This window comes from Diadema antillarum, unplaced genomic scaffold (assembly GCF_040938485.1).
Source record: "Diadema antillarum isolate AM-2024a unplaced genomic scaffold, OU_Dant_1.0 seq00000807_RagTag, whole genome shotgun sequence".
Lineage (NCBI taxonomy): Eukaryota > Metazoa > Echinodermata > Echinoidea > Diadematoida > Diadematidae > Diadema > Diadema antillarum.
Window position 1 is genome coordinate 248,783 of NW_027271688.1, and position 20,185 is coordinate 268,967.

Here is a 20,185-nt window from a genome sequence, read left to right on the forward strand (position 1 = left end):
GCAAATTTGCTATTATGATCACAAATGTATATTTTCGTCATTTCAATTGTAGCAGATGAAAATTGTTATTTTTTTTTCTATTACTTTGAATGGAACAGAATAAACATCGTTGAAAAACAAAAAAAAGTGTGTGTGTGTGTGTGTGTGTGTGTGTATATATATATGTATATATGTATACGTTACATATATATATATATATATACATATTCAATGCATTCATTCAATGCATTCATATATATATATATATATATATATATATATATATATATATATATACATATATTCAATGCATTCATTTATAGAGAGAGCTGGGGGTAGTAAATTAGTGTATTCACAGAACCTAATTGCGAGCTTTATAGATCTGAGACGCGAACGCTAAGAAGGCGCTAATTAGGCCAAAAGTGGTGTTCTGAACATGCGCGAGACAGTTGTTTCCATTGTCCAGCCTCTTATCGTTCGCGTCGTAGACCTAAAACTCGCTGTGATGAGTGACTTACGTGTAATCATTACATTGACACCCTCTGGCCGGTTATGTAGAGAACTCTTTCTTTCTCTTCTTTTTTTTTTTCATTTTCTTTGCGTCAATGAAATGTAATGAACTATAATAGCCTGCAGGCCTATTATCCGGGAGTTTATACACGGCACTTGAAGAAGGTGCTGAAAATGAAGAGAGAAGATATATCTTTTTTTGTTTGTTTTTGTTTGTTTGTTTGTTGTTGTTGTTGTTGTTGTTTTTTGGCTTGTTTTCAACAAGAAATGAAGACCGAGGAATCATTGTCATATCTGAGGGTTATGTAAAATAATGTAATGCTTTTTGTTGAACACATTGCCTAGAATGCAATTTTAATCAATGAGCTCATGCCATCATGCGCGACTACGGACCGTGCGTGTCCTCGCGTACCTATCGTGGCATTTTTGTTCCACTCACAAGCATTAAATATCTTCCAATTATAAGTGTAATGATGTGTTCCGCAGTGCCCACCGCCCCCCCCCCCACCAAAAAATAAACAAATAAATAAAGAAAAGGAGTTAGCATAATTTGTACTATACTGTTAAATGTTAAACAAACGGGGATATCATACATCTACGTGAGCATATCTGACTGATCATGAGTTCGGCTTTAGGAATGGGGACGCCATCTCGCACGAGTGGGGCTTTAGATAATGGGGGACGCCGTATCTCGCGAACCACGCCCCCCCCCCCCCCCCCTTCCCCATCCCCTGTCCTCGTTGCCCTCCCTGATGATCGCACCCTAACCGGAGTCTTTTGTGTCAGGAAAACGATTCGTGCCGACCGAGCAAGCGGTGGTCAAATAGTGCTGGGACAACATTCATCGCAAACAAGAACACCCTTTATCTGCAACATTGTCAATCTCGACAGAGAAAGAAAATTAAAAGCACCATGGCGTCTACTCCAGACATCCACTGCGTCGGGAACTTCTTTGAGAAGATCCAGAAACCTCCGCAACAAGACTCGTTCTTGGACGGCATGAAGTACATCTTTGACTACGTGCGAACACAACCCAGCTTCATGGTAGGCCAGCTCCACGAAAACATCGATCCACAAGGTAACTGACTATGTAATGTATATGATTTTGCCCATATCGCTCGACAATCTACATGCTGTCTAGGCTGTGCTCAATATGAATTCTAACGCTATGTGTGTGGATATCTTTTGCACGAACAGTGCATGCTGACCGTCATGAACATCTTCCCATGAGCCTACAAAACACTGTCCTGATCGTCATGATTATTCGGCGCATTATTTTTGAAGGGCCGCTGAATAGGTGGGGCCGATTACCATTTGCCTTCTTGTCTCATATTAAACAGTAACATTACCGACTAATGTAAGAGAGACAGAGAGAGAGAGAGAGACAGAGAGAGGATGTGTGTGTGTGTGTGTGTGTGTGTGTGTATGCGCGGGTTTATCACATCAAATCAGGTAAAGCATCCAGGGTAGCCTACTATAAGACTACATAATGTGTTCTCCCCCCCCCCTCTCTCTCTCATGTATATATATATATATATATATATATATATATATATATATATATATAGGCCTATATATATATATATATATATATATATATATATATATATATATATATATGTGTGTTATATTATCTAGGCCCCATGCTTTGCTGGCACTAGTTAATAACGGATCCAGCTACAGGGAGAGACTACATGCTTATACAGTATTATTACGTTCTCCGAGACGCTAGACGTTGGGTAGACTATGGTGTCTCCTTAACGTTTTCAACTATTATTATATCCCATATTCAATGCATGCTTTACTGCTGTCAATGTCAATTATACACACAGTGTCTCCTTAAAGCTGGACACAGATATATACAGTATATAAGGCATGCAGCGCGCTAACCGATTTAGACACATGGTAACCTCAACACGGATTTAACCAAAATCCGAGGTACCTTACGAGTTAACGAGTGATTGTGGTCAACTAGGAGAGAATACATGCTTATACAGTATTATTACGTTCTCCGAGACGCTAGACGTTGGTTAGACAATTTGTGTCTCCTTAACGTTTTCAACTATTATTATATCCCATATTCAATGCATGCTTTACTGCTGACAATGTCAATTATACACACAGTGTCTCCTTAAAGCTGGGTACAGATATCATAATTATACAGTATATAAGGTATGCAGCGCGCTAACCGATTTAGACACATGGTAATATGATTATTATAATTCAACACGGATTTAACAAAAATCCAAGGTACCTTACGACTTATCGAGTGATTGTGGTCAACTCCATCCCATCTTGTATGAGACATCGCATGGACGAAAAGTTACCGAATGCAATGTTACCGAAAGGGGAGAAAAAATATAAAACTTTAGCCCGTGTCTCTTTTCTTTTGTCAGAGTTATTGAGATGAGAATGAAAGAGTCGCTTACCAATTACACCTCTGATCGTGAGAACGGAGTCGATTGCTTTTCTACCCCTTATTGGACCCACGCAAAATAGGCAGGTACAAAAGGTTCGACAGTGTGTCGAGTGCTCATCATACCGCCGAACCGACATTCAAATTCATGATAAAAAGTGAAGGTCCCGCCAGTGTTCCGTGCTTTGTGAAAGAACCCGACATTCGTGTCTGTATTTTTGATGACCTTTAAGGGCTTGCATGACATTCTGTGCAAAGAATACAATAACATGCGTGGGACAAAGCGATCCTCCCCAAACGAGGGTGGCACGATTTCAATGACGCCTTGCCAGAAATCCATGGGTTCAGAGTTTTTGATTTACAATATGCTTTTATTGACAATTTTGTTTATGCACAAAATGCATAATGATACACAAACCTACGGTCAAGCGAGTGGAGCAAGCGAGGAGCAAGTGCGCGCGCTCGTCCCCTCTTTGCGGGAAAAGCTTGCAGCAAACGGTATTCCTTTCGATGACATCGGTGCATACTCTGTGTGCTACTTGGTCTACCCGAAGAAAGAGTGATTGGTCTACAAGATATGAACAGAAAACAACAGCAACAACAACAGCAGTAGAATAATATAGGGCCTACTTAGCCTGGACAGTATCGAATTAAAAAAGAATATTGACAGGGGTTACTCCAAAACAGAATGATAGACAGATTATATGTTATGGTGTTTTATTAAGATACTACACTAAACGAAACCCAAACCCAAGGAGAAATGTGGATTGAGTGAAAGCAGCAACATTAGTAGAACACATCAGTGAAAGTTTGAGGAAAATCGGAAAATTGATGCAAAAGTTCTAAATTTTTAAAGTTTTGGTGTTGGAACCGCTGGATGAGGAGACTATTAGAGATTATGACGTATGTGTGGACAACAATATAAAGAAAATATAAAGAGAATTCCACAAAAATTCACTTTTCTAGCATGATGAAAGAGCACTTGACAAACTGCTTTCAGAAAGCAATGTCTCGCAATCAAAAAACTGAATTGCACAAGGAATTGTTACATCTTAAAAAAAGGACAATGATGGTTACAAAACAAGTATTGATATCAAAGAATGAGCAAAGCAAACACACATAGTTAAAGTGAAATCTTATCACAGAGGATACTGACGAGATGCTTGCATTGGGGGCATGCAGAATTGGACAGTGTGTACAATGCTGGCTTTTGTTTTGTTTTGCTTCGTTTTGTTTTGTTTCGTTTTGCTTTTTGTGTCAATCGGCACTCAAAACATAGTCTTCGATAGCTTCTGAATCCAGAGCAGTAGATGTGATACAATAACATGCGTGGGACAAAGCGATCCTCCCCAAACGAGGGTGGCACGATTTCAATGACGCCTTGCCAGAAATCCATGGGTTCAGAGTTTTTGATTTACAATATGCTTTTATTGACAATTTTGTTTATGCACAAAATGCATAATGATACACAAACCTACGGTCGGCGAGTATGTTTTAGGTTCCGTATGTTTGTCTGCCTATCTGTCTGTCTGTCTGTTTGTGTACAAGATAACTACTTAATAACCGATGAACGAATTTTCACCAAACTTGCAGAGTGTGTTCATAATTATAATGAGGTCCTACGAAAGAACTAATTAATATTTGGGGGTCATGAGGTCAAAGGTCAAAGGGATCAATGTAAGCTCATTCTACCATTTACTCAAGAACGAACACTCTAAAAACATCCGGGTCAGAACTGACCCGGAAAGGGTGCGTTGGGGTTACACCCCGTTTCGGGTCAAAAATTCATGGAATTTGGTCATGAAGACCCGGAATGGGGTCACCCTGACCCAATTCATGACTCTGAATGGGGTCATATTATGACCCCATTCCATGTCATGTCTGCCCCGACCCGGTACGGAGTATGACCCCAACGGACCCTTTCCGGGTCAGTTCTGACCCGGATGTTTTTAGAGTGAACGATTGGATTTTCACCACTTGACTTGCAGGGCGATTTTTAAAGAAGTAAGAAAGAAATGATTTATGTTGAGGTTGATCAGGTCAAAGGTCAAAGGCCGTAGGGGTCATTAAAGACATAAAACATGCTTAATCTCTCAATAACTCGAGAATAGATGATCGGATTTTTACCAAACTTGCAGGGTGTGTTTATAATGGAGTAAGATAGAAACTGTTAAATTTGGGGTCATGGGGTCAAAGGTCATAGGGTCATGAAATAAGTTTAATCTCCCAATAACTCAAGAACCGACAACTGGATCTTCACCAAACTTGCACACTGCTAGCGTTCATGATGAAATAAAAAAAAAAAACAGTTTAAAGCAGAACAGGCTTCTTACAGCTGACATGAGTAGGAGCCTACCCTTTTGATCCGATTAAACATACCACAGGGCTTACTTTACTTATTTGAGAAAATCTAACTTAAAATCAAACAAGTGCTATACGATCTTACTTGAAGCTGTATGCAGTCATTTTGTTTTGGTTTCCCTGGAAACCTTCGGACGTTTTTGCGCTGTACGCGTGTGATTAGCTATTGGGGCATTCACTCACTACTAAAACCCCATGATAGATGTTAAAACTTCAAAGTGTTTTTCGTCGTCATTTCAATCATAAAATTTTAAGTGTTTCTTACTATTTTATTACCTTTTTAACTCTCTAATTTTTACCATTTTCCCTTGTTAAGTTTGGACACTACAGCGCCAACATCTTTCAAGATGATTAATTCTACAACCTTGTAGATATATATTTCTTATAATTTTATGCACACGCAAACTGTGCATTCGTTCTCTCTTTCCAGGACGATTTCCTTTCGTCAATTTTGTGGCCTTCTCCAACGGTGACTTCCATGTGTTCCAGCCAGGAAAACCTCCCGAAGAATGGATAAATGTGGCAGCTACCGGTATTGGACCCAGGGGCACGCAGATCTGTTATCCAGGTAACGCTTCTGGGACATGTCGGGGGACAGTCGGGTGATAGTGTTCTCGATGGTGGTAGTCGGGGTAATAACCCTTTTTCTGTGCCTGTGACTTTGGAGGGTGTGTACAACGCTATGAGATTTTCTGCGCCAATCGGTACTTCGAACACACACAGTGTAGATTCCCCTAGTTAAGCAATTACTGCGTTTGAATCCAAATTATTAATCACAAGAAATTCGTGATTGTATTGTAGCCAACAATGCACCAGACTTCCAGAATATACCGGCTAAATTTCCTAATGACCCTGAAGTTATTGGCATTTTGTTGTTGTTGCTGTTGTTGTCGTTGTTATGAGGCAAATGTGAACTTTACATAATCATCTGCCTTTAATTCACATTGTTCTTTGAATGAACGAGAAATTACAATAATGAATGATGACGATGATGATAACAGCAATAATAATTATGATTAGAATAATATTAATAACATCAAAAATGAAAAAAAAATAATGATAGTAATAATCACAATAATAGAGATAATAACAAAAATATCAAGCCATAAGAAGAGCGCCAACTATGTCCACAGTTTTCGTAGTCACTTCAATCTGTCTCCTTTTAATGTACACTATCTTTCTGTTACCCGGGTCTCGGGTAACTGGGTTGAATTTACACTCCAATATCACTCTTGATCTGTATGCAGAGAAAGATAACACACGTCCAGTCAAGATGGATGCAGGGATGAAAGTGTTTCTCTTTATTCTTGTATAAATCATATCAAGTTTCAATAATGATCATATAAATCGCAATCAAAATAATTATCAATACTTCTTTTCATCAACACAGCGTGAATGACACATACAAATTGCTGATATGAATATCTAATTCTTCTTCAGTGTAATTGATAATTTACCTTGCTCAATATTATGATGCTTGATTTATACCTCAAAGAGTCTCTAAAATCAAAGGTTAATTATGACACTTACTCGTAACAATCAATCTTAATATTCCTTTGTAGTAAGCATAATTAACTGTAAAATTCTCCTTTAACAAAAACAATCTTATAGCTTAACATTAACCAGTCATTTAAAATACAATTGATTTAATCAAATAAACGCAACTACATATCATTTGATTAATCTCTGTTTGTATCCATAAACGAAACACAAATGATTAAATAAACCTAAACCTGGAATGCATTCACTTCTTTGGTAAGAATTGTTTTGAAAGCAGGCCGGAAAACTAGTCATCTTGGTACACTGCAAAACAAATCTAACTTCTTTAGTTTTCCTTTGTTTCTCTAAAAGCCAGGTTTTCTCTCTCTTTCCTGCTCGTTCATATATTTTATTCCTCTCATATAAAACAAACCGCTTCTATAACATCTTTTACAGCATAAACTTTAACAACATCTGAGATGATCCCTGCCGTCAGGCAAAAGCGAAAGTATTTCGGGAATGTTACTACAGTCGCTCTGAAGACCAAACTTTGGGGACGATCCCTGAATAATTCCTTTTAATTTCTTTATACCAAGTGAGGGACTGGCCAAAAAGTGAGGAACTGAGAAGCTGGGAAAGTGAGAGAGACACTGACCACAACTATAAACACACCGTCCAGAGAGCTAGTGGTCAGAGCTCTGGCCGATAAGGTGCGGAGGTTGGCGTGAGTCATCCAAACTGTGTTCACACCGACCCTCCGTCTCTATCTCCTTTCTACCTGTATCTACAAATGTACACTACTAAGTATTATCACCATCCGTCACTGTTTCCATTCTGCACAATGCTACACTACTATTCCATAAGCATCATGCCAAATATCCATGTATTTACAATTAGCACACTCGTTAAGGCATTTGGGCTTTCAGTCAGAATAACATATTATGTCAGTCACTTCACAGTCATTCCCAAGATAGCCTAAAGGTCAACGGACTCTTACACGGCGCACCGCCTAGGAGAGTGTTTACACTGACCATTCTACTCTGTCTCTTCCACAGGACAGTACAGCCTATGGCTTGTTCACACTCGCACAAGCAGCACTTAATCCGGCATTAAATCAGCTTAAGTTGTAATTTCAACTCTTACATCATGAAAACTACTAAATCACTACACAAATATAACAGTAACACCATTTCTATTATTCACCAATACTGGCATACCAGTCTATCTAGCTGTCAGTGACAATAGATTTGTACAAATACATATACTTAATAACTTCACTGAGAACACCATTGGTGTTCAGAATTCCTTTTTTCTGAAGGAATAATTACTACATTCAACTACAAAACACTAAATGTCATAGAATCACCAGATTTACCAATAGGAAGGAATGATTTTGAATACAATTGTAATTGAAAAGGGGTAAAAGCAAGGTTTCTTACCTGTATGCAGAGAAAGATAACACACGTCCAGTCAAGATGGATGCAGGGATGAAAGTGTGCTCAAAACCACATCCATCTGAGTGATGTCATTTTTCTCTGAATTTCAAGCAGTTTGGTTAACTCCACTCCGGGCTTTAGGGGTGGATGGATCAAGTTTGTGAGGGTATGTTCTTTCTTTTAAATCAGTGCAATTGTCCAAAACTTCTAAAAAAATGGGGGGGGGGGGTCTATTTTCTTGGGGTATCACATCTTTCCCTCCTGAAAGAAATGTCGTCCTCGACATTTACACAATAACTAGGGTTGATGCTATCAATGCATGGATTACAAAAATGTATGTTCAGATTAAAGTCAATAAAATCCATACCATATCATTGTCAACTGACATTATCTCATCTCTTAACCGTCTATTCATACAACACAGTAAACAAATAACTTCAAATGTAGCATCATAATAACATATCCTGACACATGGCGCTCCTCCACATCGCACTTTGCATTTCACTTTCGCAGGGTTAAACCCCTTACATATGCTACATTGTATAGCACACTAAGAAGTAATACAGCTTCCCAGGCGCGCGTTCCTGAGAGTGTATTCTTCTGATCCTTACAGATCCACATGCGAAATATTATAGTTTTACTCTATATTCGAATACAAAAATGATATGGCGAAAAGAAATGACTCTTGATCTGTAGAACTTCATAACTAGCGAAACAAAATAAAGTTCTCCCACTTTTACACTGCGCAGTGTTTCTTTTCTGTTCATTTCTTTTACAATTTATCTTTGCCACATGATTCAGGGGTACAATTTCTGAGAGAAAACTGCTTTCCACAGAGGTTTAAACCACTGGTTACCTAAATCACAACTACCTTCATTCGACGAATCATCGTCTTACTCAGCGTTCCCCTCCACTATGGGGCACACATAATGTTCGGCGTATTGGTCAACTGCATGGTTCACTGTTGATTTCCCACCTGTTGTCCGTGGTCATACATTGTGGGGAATGCAAACGGCATTCCGTAAGGTACAAAAGGGTTATACCAGGGGTAGTTATAGGTCGGGTTCATAGGTAGGTTGGGAGGATACATATTATTATTTGGTGGCCTTGGTACCTCGGGCGTGGGGTTTATGTCATTAATGTACAATGGCATGCAATGGGGGGCAGGATTTCCGAGATTGTGGTATGTTAGGGTATTTGGGGGTTGCCTGTTTCTGCGAGGGCGGCCTGAGCTGAAGGATGCGTCGTCAGGTGGCGTTGTCTGGGGTGCCGCAGGGGGTCCCTCAGGGTTCGTCGCCATCGTCTGCTGCCCATCTCCATCGATCGGGGTGTCCTCGTTATGATGACCCTCAGTATCTGCGTTGATTTCCCGGTCTGGCTGGTGGTGACCCTCAGGGGCTGGTACCGTGGTGATTTCCCGGTCTGGGTGGTGGTGACCCTCAGCGTCCGGTGCTGCGGTGGTCTCCCGGTCTGGTTGGGGCTGGGCGTCTGGTGGGGGTACTGGTTCTGGCTCGGGTTGCACCTGTTGTGCCTGGTGACGGGTTTCAGTGAGGGTCGCTTGACAGCCTTCCTGCTCTCCATACCCACGGCTGTACCATTCATGATGGAGATCATCGTCAGAGCTTTCCTCCATGCAGGCATCGGAGGGATCTGGGGTCTCATTTCGGTGTCGGTCAGGAAGGTGTCGTTTTTGTCGTCTGCTCCTCTCCGGTGCTCCTCTCCCACTTCTCTCTACAGCCGGTCTTACAGAGGGAGTTTGTCGGTCAGCGAGTAGCGTGTCGCAAGGGAACAAGAGACTACGATGAAGGGTACGAGTCCTACCCTTACCATCGTCTGGCTGAATGTCGTAGACGGGGAGGTCACCCTTCTTGGACACAACAGTGTATACTCTGTCCTCAAAGTATGACCGTAACTTTCCAGGTCCTGCTTTCGGGGAGCAGTCTTTGACGAGAACCCGATCGCCCGGCATCAGCACCGTACTCGCTGGTCTCTTGTCGTGGTACTTTTTTCCTCTCTCTGAAGCCTTCTGTGCATTCTTACGTGCAAGGTCATAAGCCTCTTCCAGTCTGGTTTTCCACTTTTGAACATACTCTGGAAGATTCTGACACTTTGCCTGTTCTGAAGTTGTCAGACCGAATGCTAGGTCAATAGGGAGCCTTGGTGAGTAGCCGAAGAGTAGGTAGTGGGGTGAGTAGTTGGTAGCATCATGTCGTGTGTTGTTGTAGGCATGGACGACTTTATTGATGTGGCGTTTCCAATCGTGCTTCTGCTCCTCTGCCAGGGTTCGTAGCATGGCTAGCAGGGTCCGATTGAACCTTTCCACTTGTCCGTTGCCTTGGGGATGATACGGGGATGTCCTGGAGGCTGTGATCCCAGAAAGTTGTTGTAGTCGGGTGAAGAGTTGGTTCTCAAACTCCCTTCCCTGGTCGTGATGAAGCCGTTTCGGGAACCCGAACTTCAATATGAAGTCATTGAAGATTCGGTCCGCAGCGGTCTTGCCAGACTTGTTCGTAGTCGGGTAGGCCTGCGCAAACCGCGTGAAGTGGTCCATCACGACCAGCACATACTCTTCACCTCCTCGACTGCGTTCTAGGTGGAGGAAGTCGATGCATACGAGTTCAAATGGTTCAGAGGTGGTGATGGGGACTAACGGAACTTTGGTGTTCTGAGCAGGTTTCTTCTGCATGATGCATTTACATTGCCTGGTGATGTATGTCTCGATGAAGCGCTCCATGCGGGGCCAGTAGAACCGTTCCCGGGCGAGGTCAACTGTTCTGTCAGTCCCCAGATGGCCCATCTTATCGTGCAGCTCGGTACACGCCAAATTCCGCCACTTCAAGGGGAGAACAAGTTGTGTTTTTGTTTTCGTTCTCCGCCTGAGAATTCCATCATGTCCAACCTCTAGTCTCCTCCATTCGTGCATCATTGCTCTGGTTTCTGGAGATTCGTCTGTTCGTTCATCTGCACGTGGCCACCTTCCCTTTCGCTTGTATAGGAGCACTCGTGAGATGACTGGGTCTTCCTGCTGGGCTGTCTTGATGTCCGTCATGGAGAAGGAGGTAATGGATTCTGGAGGCATGTCTGTTTGGGTGTCAGTGGGCTGTATGAATAGTGCCTGGACCAACGCCATTTCATCCTGGGCCTGGTGAAGGGAACCTCTCAGCGCGGCCTTGGTAGTCGTTGTCGTGATCTCCTGCGTACAAGATTCCTGCCGTTGGGTGGGGCTCAGGGGCATTCTAGATAGAGCATCAGCATCGCCGTTCTTCCTTCCTGGTCTGTACTTGATTGAGAAGTTGAAATCAGCGAGCTCACCAACCCATCGATGCCCTGTGGTGTTGAGCTTTGCCGTGCTGAGGATGTAGGTCAACGGATTATTATCCGTATACACGGTGAAAGACTCAGCATAGAGGAGGTAGTTTCGGAATTGCTCAGTAATTGCCCACTTGAGCGCCAGGAACTCAAGTTTCCCTGAGTGGAGATGGTAGTTTTTCTCCGCGGGTGTCAGGGTTCGCGATCCGTAGGCGATCACCCTGAGCTTCCCATCACTCTCCTGGTACAGTACCGCTCCCAGTCCCTCCTGTGAAGCATCAGTGTGTAGGATGTACGGTGCACTGAAGTTCGGGTACATCATCACAGGGGGCTGCACAAGGTCATCGATGAAGGAGTTCACGATTTCCTGATGAGAGGGTGTCCAGGTGATTGGGGTGTTGGAGGGGGCTCGTCCGTGGTGCTTTGTCTTTTTTGTCCGTTTGGTAGGTCTGTATGTCCGTGGTTTTGCGTCCCTTGTCGTCACTGGTGCCTTTAAGAGGTCGTAGAGTGGTTTGGCACGCTTTGCGTAGTCCTTGAGGTATCTGCGATAGTAACCAGTCAGGCCAAGTATCTTGCGCAGGTCTCCTACCATCTTCGGGGTGTGGCTCTTAAGTGAAGTGAGGGCCTCTGTTTCACTTGGGTCCGCCTTGTACCCTTCCCCAGAGATCACTTTACCCAGGAACTTCACTTCCTGCTGGAAGAAGCTGCACTTTGCTGGCTTCAGCTTCACTCCATTTTCCCGAAGACGCTGCAAAACTGTCTGGACATGCCTGAGGTGGTCATTGAAGGTCTGGCTGTAGATAACAATGTCGTCCAGGTACACCTCACAGATGTTGTGGTTGAGGCCCTCGAGGATTGTCTCCATGCACCTTTGGTATGCAGCTGGTGCATTCTTCAATCCGAATGGAATTCTATTCCACTCGTGGAGACCCCATGGAGTAATGAATGCAGTCATCGGTCGGCATTCCTCGGCGATGAAACCTTGGTGGTACGCCTTACCCTGGTCTAGGGTAGTGAACCACCGGTTTCCTCCCAGTCCGTCAATCAGGTCCTGCATTCTCGGTATTGGTTGTCGGTCAGGTATTGTTTTCTTGTTAAGTCCGCGGTAGTCGATACAAAGACGGAGGCTTCCATCTTTTTTTCGCACACACACTACTGGGGAGGCGTAGGGTGATTCAGATTTCCTGATCCAGCCGCGGTCAAGGAGGTCCTGTAGGTAGAGTTTCACCTCTTGGTAGAGTGGTCGGGGAATAGACTGGTAGGTCTTCTGTACCGGGACGTTGTCGGTGAGTCTGATGGTCATCTTGAGGTCGGGGATACATCCCATGTCCTGGTCACCCGATGAGAAACTCTCTATTTCCTGGTGAAGGAGTCCTTCCACAGCCTTCTTCTCCTCTGCTGCCAAGTGGTCAAGCTTGAAGGAGGGTCCTTCCATTTTCTCATCGGTACCTGACACTGAGGCGATGTAACCGTTAGTTTGGGGTTGGTAGTTGGTGGGTTGTGGGTCACGTGGATAGTCAGGGAGTATCGAATGCATTGATTGTAGTCTTCCCAATTGCGTATACCGAGGGACTACAATCGTATTCTTGGAGTAGTTGTACACAGGGATGTCTAGACGAGGAGACTGACCTTGGGAGACTTGTACAACACAGGAGGGAACTTCTACATCTTCGGGCAGGTTGCTGTTGATTCCTGGCTCGAACAGTAGTGTCTCTTCCCTCATGTTCCCAAGTCTTACCATTACTGTCACCTTCGTCCAGGACTCCGGGCGCAAGAGGATCGGGGAACGACCAGTTCTTACGGTGCACAACTCTTCTGGTGGTCCTGTCCTCAGTAGGGAGATTACTTGGTCAGCTGTTCTAGGTGACACTTGCATTGAGCTTCCAAGCTGTCGTGTGATGCCAGGAAGGCTTCCAATTGGTGTTGCTTGGACCAGCTCACTGATCACATTGTACCCAATGATGGTCTCAGGCAGCTCCTTGGGTGTCACTAGAAAAGGTACGAGTATGGTTGATGATGTGTTGGTGTCCGGGTCGAGGCTAAACCAGACTTCTATCCAGCCTTTGTATGGTAAGGAAGTGCCGTTGGCCGCCTTGAGCTGGAGGTCAGTATCTAGTATTTCCTGGACTTCCCTCAGTTTGACTTGTGGAAGCACCTCTCGATAAATTCTCTCTGGCATCACCGAGACCTGGGCTCCTGTGTCCCAGAGAGCTGTAGACGGAATCCCATTCAAGGAGCATTTGACTAGACACCTATCACCAACAAGGTTCACGACACGTCCCCTTTGTTTTGATGTGGGGACATGGCCAGGGCTTTGTGGGAAAATCTGGTTTACGTTTGGTTGTCCGGGTCTGGTCGTGGTTGGGGATCCTGGTCTTGGTTGGGTTACACCCTGTCCCCGCTGGGTGCCCCCTGGTCGTTTCCCTGTCGTTTTCTGCATCCCCGAGCGAAGTGTTCACTGCTTCCACACTTATAACAGTGCTGACAATCATCCCCTGTCCCTTCTTGGCGGCATGATGGACAGCCCCTTGGTCGCTGAGGTGGTCGACGCCCGGCTCCTTGTGGTTGTTGTTGCTGTTGAATAGCTTCAATACTCGCTCTCAATTCTGCAATCTGGGCAGCCATCTCTTCGCGCAGGTCTGGCTTCCGTTCCTTGGGGGTTTTGGATGGGGGCTCCTCAGTCGTGATTGTGTTGATTCTTTGAGGTTTTACCCCAACCTTCTGGAGACGCTTTGCTTCCAGTGCTGCGGCCGTGGTCAGCTTCTCCAGAAGTTCTTCATCAGACACCCCTGGGGTGAGGGATTGCTTAATGTCCTGTCGGATGTTATCGTTCGTTAACCCCGTGACCACTGCATGTACAAACATGCTCTGGACGAGGTGGGGGTCATACCTCAACCCAGCGGTGGAGTCCTCAGATGCGAGGAGAACCCTTTGTTTCAGGTCAAGTGCCCTCATGACGAATGCTTGCGCTGTTTCGTTCTTCAGCTGGCTGATATTCGACAGCTCTTGGTAGACTTCCGTGGCGTCCTTCTCCTGAAAATGGGCCTTCAAAACCGTCCTCAGAGTGACCAAGGTTAGGCGGGTGTGATTCTCAAGGTAGGACCTTAAGCGTAGTCCTGGGGTGATGGCCCTCACTACTGCCTCGATCACTTCCCTCTCACTGCAGCCCTTTGAGAGGGCAGCCTCGATCTGGTGGTTGAGGCTGGTGTAGGTTAAACGGTCTTTCTGGTTGGGTTCCCCGATCTGCCCACTGATCCGCAGTTCCTTCCGGAAAAGTGGAGGGACAGTCGAGGGAGTCGTAGTCGGCATTGCGTGGTCGGGGATGGTGGCAGCAGGTGGTGGGGTGGAAGGAGGCAAGGAATGCGGTTCATCTTTTTGATGCGTGTTCTCATCAGCCCGGGCTTCCAAACGACGCAACCTCTCCTGGAAGTCACTCTCCAGCTGGCTCATCCTGGCCTTGTGAGCCTCTATTAGAACCAGCATCTCATCCTTGTCATCACTGGAGCCTTGCTTAATCGCATCAATCCGCGATTTCAAGGTCTCCAGTTTTTTCTTGTCTCCCTCCTCCTCCGAGCTTAATTTGCGAAGGGAAGACTGCACCATCCTTACAAGAGCTTGTCTTGACCGATCCTCGTCCGGTGTGGGTATGCCCAAGAGAGGACATACCTGTCGTAGCTCCTCGATGCTAAGACCAAACAGCTGCTCTTCTATTTCGAACTGAGTTTCCTCGAAGGCTTCCATGTCGAAAGTGTCGAATCCTCGGATCTACAAGGTCAGGCTCTTCCGGCAGCTACTTTGCTGAGATTCTGCCCCCTATCTGGCCTTGTAGACTAGTTGTCCTTCACTTTCACCCAAGCCTTCGCCGTGGAGTCTCAGTACGGTATAGCTGTTAGCCAATTCGTCGTCGCATCACGAGGTTAACTGCTCATACCAGGTTCAATGTCCAAGGACAGCAAGTCTTCATCCTTCAAACCCGTTGATTTGCCGTCCTGGCAGGGTCGCCAGAAAATGTTACCCGGGTCTCGGGTAACTGGGTTGAATTTACACTCCAATATCACTCTTGATCTGTATGCAGAGAAAGATAACACACGTCCAGTCAAGATGGATGCAGGGATGAAAGTGTTTCTCTTTATTCTTGTATAAATCATATCAAGTTTCAATAATGATCATATAAATCGCAATCAAAATAATTATCAATACTTCTTTTCATCAACACAGCGTGAATGACACATACAAATTGCTGATATGAATATCTAATTCTTCTTCAGTGTAATTGATAATTTACCTTGCTCAATATTATGATGCTTGATTTATACCTCAAAGAGTCTCTAAAATCAAAGGTTAATTATGACACTTACTCGTAACAATCAATCTTAATATTCCTTTGTAGTAAGCATAATTAACTGTAAAATTCTCCTTTAACAAAAACAATCTTATAGCTTAACATTAACCAGTCATTTAAAATACAATTGATTTAATCAAATAAACGCAACTACATATCATTTGATTAATCTCTGTTTGTATCCATAAACGAAACACAAATGATTAAATAAACCTAAACCTGGAATGCATTCACTTCTTTGGTAAGAATTGTTTTGAAAGCAGGCCGGAAAACTAGTCATCTTGGTACACTGCAAAACAAATCTAACTTCTTTAGTTTTCCTTTGTTTCTCTAAAAGCCAGGTTTTCTCTCTCTTTCCTGCTCGTTCATATATTTTATTCCTCTCATATAAAACAAACCGCTTCTATAACATCTTTTACAGCATAAACTTTAACAACATCTGAGATGATCCCTGCCGTCAGGCAAAAGCGAAAGTATTTCGGGAATGTTACTACAGTCGCTCTGAAGACCAAACTTTGGGGACGATCCCTGAATAATTCCTTTTAATTTCTTTATACCAAGTGAGGGACTGGCCAAAAAGTGAGGAACTGAGAAGCTGGGAAAGTGAGAGAGACACTGACCACAACTATAAACACACCGTCCAGAGAGCTAGTGGTCAGAGCTCTGGCCGATAAGGTGCGGAGGTTGGCGTGAGTCATCCAAACTGTGTTCACACCGACCCTCCGTCTCTATCTCCTTTCTACCTGTATCTACAAATGTACACTACTAAGTATTATCACCATCCGTCACTGTTTCCATTCTGCACAATGCTACACTACTATTCCATAAGCATCATGCCAAATATCCATGTATTTACAATTAGCACACTCGTTAAGGCATTTGGGCTTTCAGTCAGAATAACATATTATGTCAGTCACTTCACAGTCATTCCCAAGATAGCCTAAAGGTCAACGGACTCTTACACGGCGCACCGCCTAGGAGAGTGTTTACACTGACCATTCTACTCTGTCTCTTCCACAGGACAGTACAGCCTATGGCTTGTTCACACTCGCACAAGCAGCACTTAATCCGGCATTAAATCAGCTTAAGTTGTAATTTCAACTCTTACATCATGAAAACTACTAAATCACTACACAAATATAACAGTAACACCATTTCTATTATTCACCAATACTGGCATACCAGTCTATCTAGCTGTCAGTGACAATAGATTTGTACAAATACATATACTTAATAACTTCACTGAGAACACCATTGGTGTTCAGAATTCCTTTTTTCTGAAGGAATAATTACTACATTCAACTACAAAACACTAAATGTCATAGAATCACCAGATTTACCAATAGGAAGGAATGATTTTGAATACAATTGTAATTGAAAAGGGGTAAAAGCAAGGTTTCTTACCTGTATGCAGAGAAAGATAACACACGTCCAGTCAAGATGGATGCAGGGATGAAAGTGTGCTCAAAACCACATCCATCTGAGTGATGTCATTTTTCTCTGAATTTCAAGCAGTTTGGTTAACTCCACTCCGGGCTTTAGGGGTGGATGGATCAAGTTTGTGAGGGTATGTTCTTTCTTTTAAATCAGTGCAATTGTCCAAAACTTCTAAAAAAATGGGGGGGGGGGTCTATTTTCTTGGGGTATCACATTTCAGTGGGATCGTTTACCGTTTTTAAAACTTTGTTTTTTTATTTATTTTTAGCTTTTACTTTTTTTTGGCCGGGGGGGGGGGGGGCGTAGGGAAGGGGAAGGGTATTGCTCTTGATGGCTTGGGTTTAACGTCAATGCTCCCTTCTCTTTTCGATGGGAAGAATGTAGTGGTGGAAACCTGAAAGCCATGGTTTTCTGTATATCCTTTTTTCTGTTTTCGTTTTTTATGTTTTTTGTTTTGTTTTATTTTGTGTTTTGCTCTTCTTTATGTTTGTTTGTTTGTTTGTTTGTTTGTTTGGTTGGTTGGTTGGTTGGTTTTTTATTTTAGCCAAAAGTGTGGGGCTGCAGCTCCGGCCCCCAAATCCCCCGGTTCCGCTGCACCGGATCAGTAACCATTGGCAACCACACTGCACATAAATTTAGCGGAACTTTTTTTAAGCAGCAGTCTGGGGAGGGTTGATAACAGGTCATGATGAATTCTCTGTTCATTATCCTTTGGCAGGTGGATACAAAGAAATCGCTACCACAATGGGAGAAGTCATGGCAACCAAGCCACCCAAGGACGAGTCATCCTGCTATCTGCTCCTACCTTTCAAGGTAAGAAACTTTTACAATTGTAAGGAGATGTTTGATATACAAAATGTATCCGCTCAGGCGCCTCAAGTCTAAGAGGAGGAGAAGAAGTAATAATTTGGGTGCTTAGGGGATAAGGGATCAAAAGGGTGGGCAGGGGGAATGAATGCGTGCCCAATGATGGTCATAACGTACCTTACGATGGTAAAGTCTTAACTGTTAAACAGGCGCAATTTCAGGTGTTTCAAAAGGAAACCCAAACCCTGATGTCAACTCACAGTAGTTGGTGTTTCATATTCTCAATGAATGAATGAAGATTCAAACAAAATATTAGGGGGTAAAATACACGTATCATTATTTCCTCGTTCTAGGACACGGTGGTCGGTGAGGCTAACTTTGCAGCTTTTGAGTCTGAATGGAAGGCAAAAAGTGGAGCCACTATCTTGAGCGAGTCCTGTTCGGGGGACGTGAAACTGGGCGACTTTGCACTGTACAAACGAATCCTCACCGGAATAACACCCTATCTCTACGTTCTGCGCTGTGAAGTACAACCGGGATCAACCAAGGAACAAGTGCGCGCGCTCGTCCCCACTTTGCGAGAAAAGCTTGCAGCAAACGGTATTCCTTTCGATGACATCGGTGCATACTCTGTGTGCTTCTTGGGTTATCCAAAGAAAGAGTGAATGGTTTACAAGATATGTACAGAAAACAACAGAAACAACAACAGCAGCAGTATAATGAAATACAAATATACTTAGCCTTGACAGTATCGATCGAGTTAGGAAAACAAAATATTGACAGAGGTGACTCCAAAGCAGATTGATATATCATTATACAGATACGTTATATTAATGTCTAGCAATCAAAAAACTGCATTGCACAAGGTTATATCGTAAAGAAAAGACAATGATGGTTACAAAACAAGTATTGATATCAAAGAATGAGCAAAGCAAACACACATAGATAAAATGAAATCTTACATCACAGAGGATACTGACGGGGTGCTTGTATTGGGGGCATGCAGAATTGGTCAGTATGTACAATGCTGGCTTTTGTTTTGTTGTGTTTTGCTTTGCTTTTTTTTTGTCAATAGGAACTCAAAACACAATCTACGGTAGCTTTTGCATCCAGAGCAATAGATGTGATAGTTGTGTCATAAGTGTGAAATAAGCATTTCCATTGTCATGTATAGATTATATTTCAGCATTATAGTATAGAGGGGGGGGGGGGGGGGTGACTTGTCTTCATAATAAACGTGCTGAGGGAATTTACAGCCAAACAATAAAATATGATAGAAATGTATAGGAAGAACCTGGATTTTTACTTCGAATTTTGTTATAATTGTTTATCATAATTTTGATTGGGGTGCACTGTACTTGGAGGTATGATGGTTCTAAATTTTAGTATGAACTGTTATATATGAATTTTGTAGAGTTCTGATTTTGATAACAAGCAGCAGTGAATACATCGATGTCTGTAAAAGGGGGGGGGGGTCTTTTCTGTTGTACATCTCAATTTGATACTTGCTTATAATTAGACAGTCGTGCTCTTATACGGGAGAAAGCCAGTACGTGTAAGATCATATTTTTATCCTTCAAAATGCAACTTTCATTTCAGCTGATATGAATAATCCTTGTCGTTTCTCTCTTTGTCCTTTTTTCTTTGACACTGCGAAAAATGGATGAAAAATTAGAGGCATCATAATATAAAGGCAATAAACTTGATGAATTTATTCGGATTTGTAATTCCTTTGCACAATAGAAATAAAGATGATATGAATTGATATTATATTGTCAGTGGATGGATTTGCGTCAGTGCAGTTGTTGACTCATTTTTTTTTTAATATTTGCCTGTCAAGCAGCATACAGTATTTATCTTGAAAATGAGTGAAGCATATGCATGTATGTCTTCAACATGAGAGAGAGAGAGAGAGAGGGGGGGGGGGGAGGGGTGAGGGAGGGAGAGGGGGAGGGAGAGTTAAGTAGTAAATTAGCCTGTGTACAGAACTTCAAAATCATGGGATGTCATGTGACCTGTACGTAATCATTTTATTGACATCCTCGCGCTTGTAATGGGAGATAAAGAACCTTTTCTTCGGTTGTTTTTGCCGTTGTTGCGGTTGTTGAT

At 43.1% G+C, this 20,185-nt stretch overlaps 1 protein-coding gene across 1 annotated transcript; it reads left to right on the forward strand.

Moving 5' to 3' along the window:
* Window positions 1-1,352: 1,352 nt before the first annotated feature.
* LOC139739559 (uncharacterized) lies at window positions 1,353-19,256 on the forward strand. Its single transcript, XM_071650162.1, has 4 exons — window positions 1,353-1,567; window positions 5,697-5,834; window positions 17,988-18,082; window positions 18,430-19,256. The coding sequence occupies exons 1-4, from the start codon at window positions 1,402-1,404 to the stop codon at window positions 18,739-18,741; spliced, it is 711 nt and encodes a 236-aa protein (XP_071506263.1). The 5' UTR covers window positions 1,353-1,401; the 3' UTR covers window positions 18,742-19,256.
* Window positions 19,257-20,185: the final 929 nt, after the last annotated feature.

Bases quoted from the DNA above. Each gene is read 5' to 3' on its own strand.
- LOC139739559 (XM_071650162.1), top strand. From the start codon at position 1,402: ATGGCGTCTACTCCAGACATCCACTGCGTCGGGAACTTCTTTGAGAAG. The intron at 5,835-17,987 runs GTAACGCTTCTG...ATCCTTTGGCAG, and splicing joins CACGCAGATCTGTTATCCAG to GTGGATACAAAGAAATCGCT. The intron at 18,083-18,429 runs GTAAGAAACTTT...TCCTCGTTCTAG, and splicing joins ATCTGCTCCTACCTTTCAAG to GACACGGTGGTCGGTGAGGC.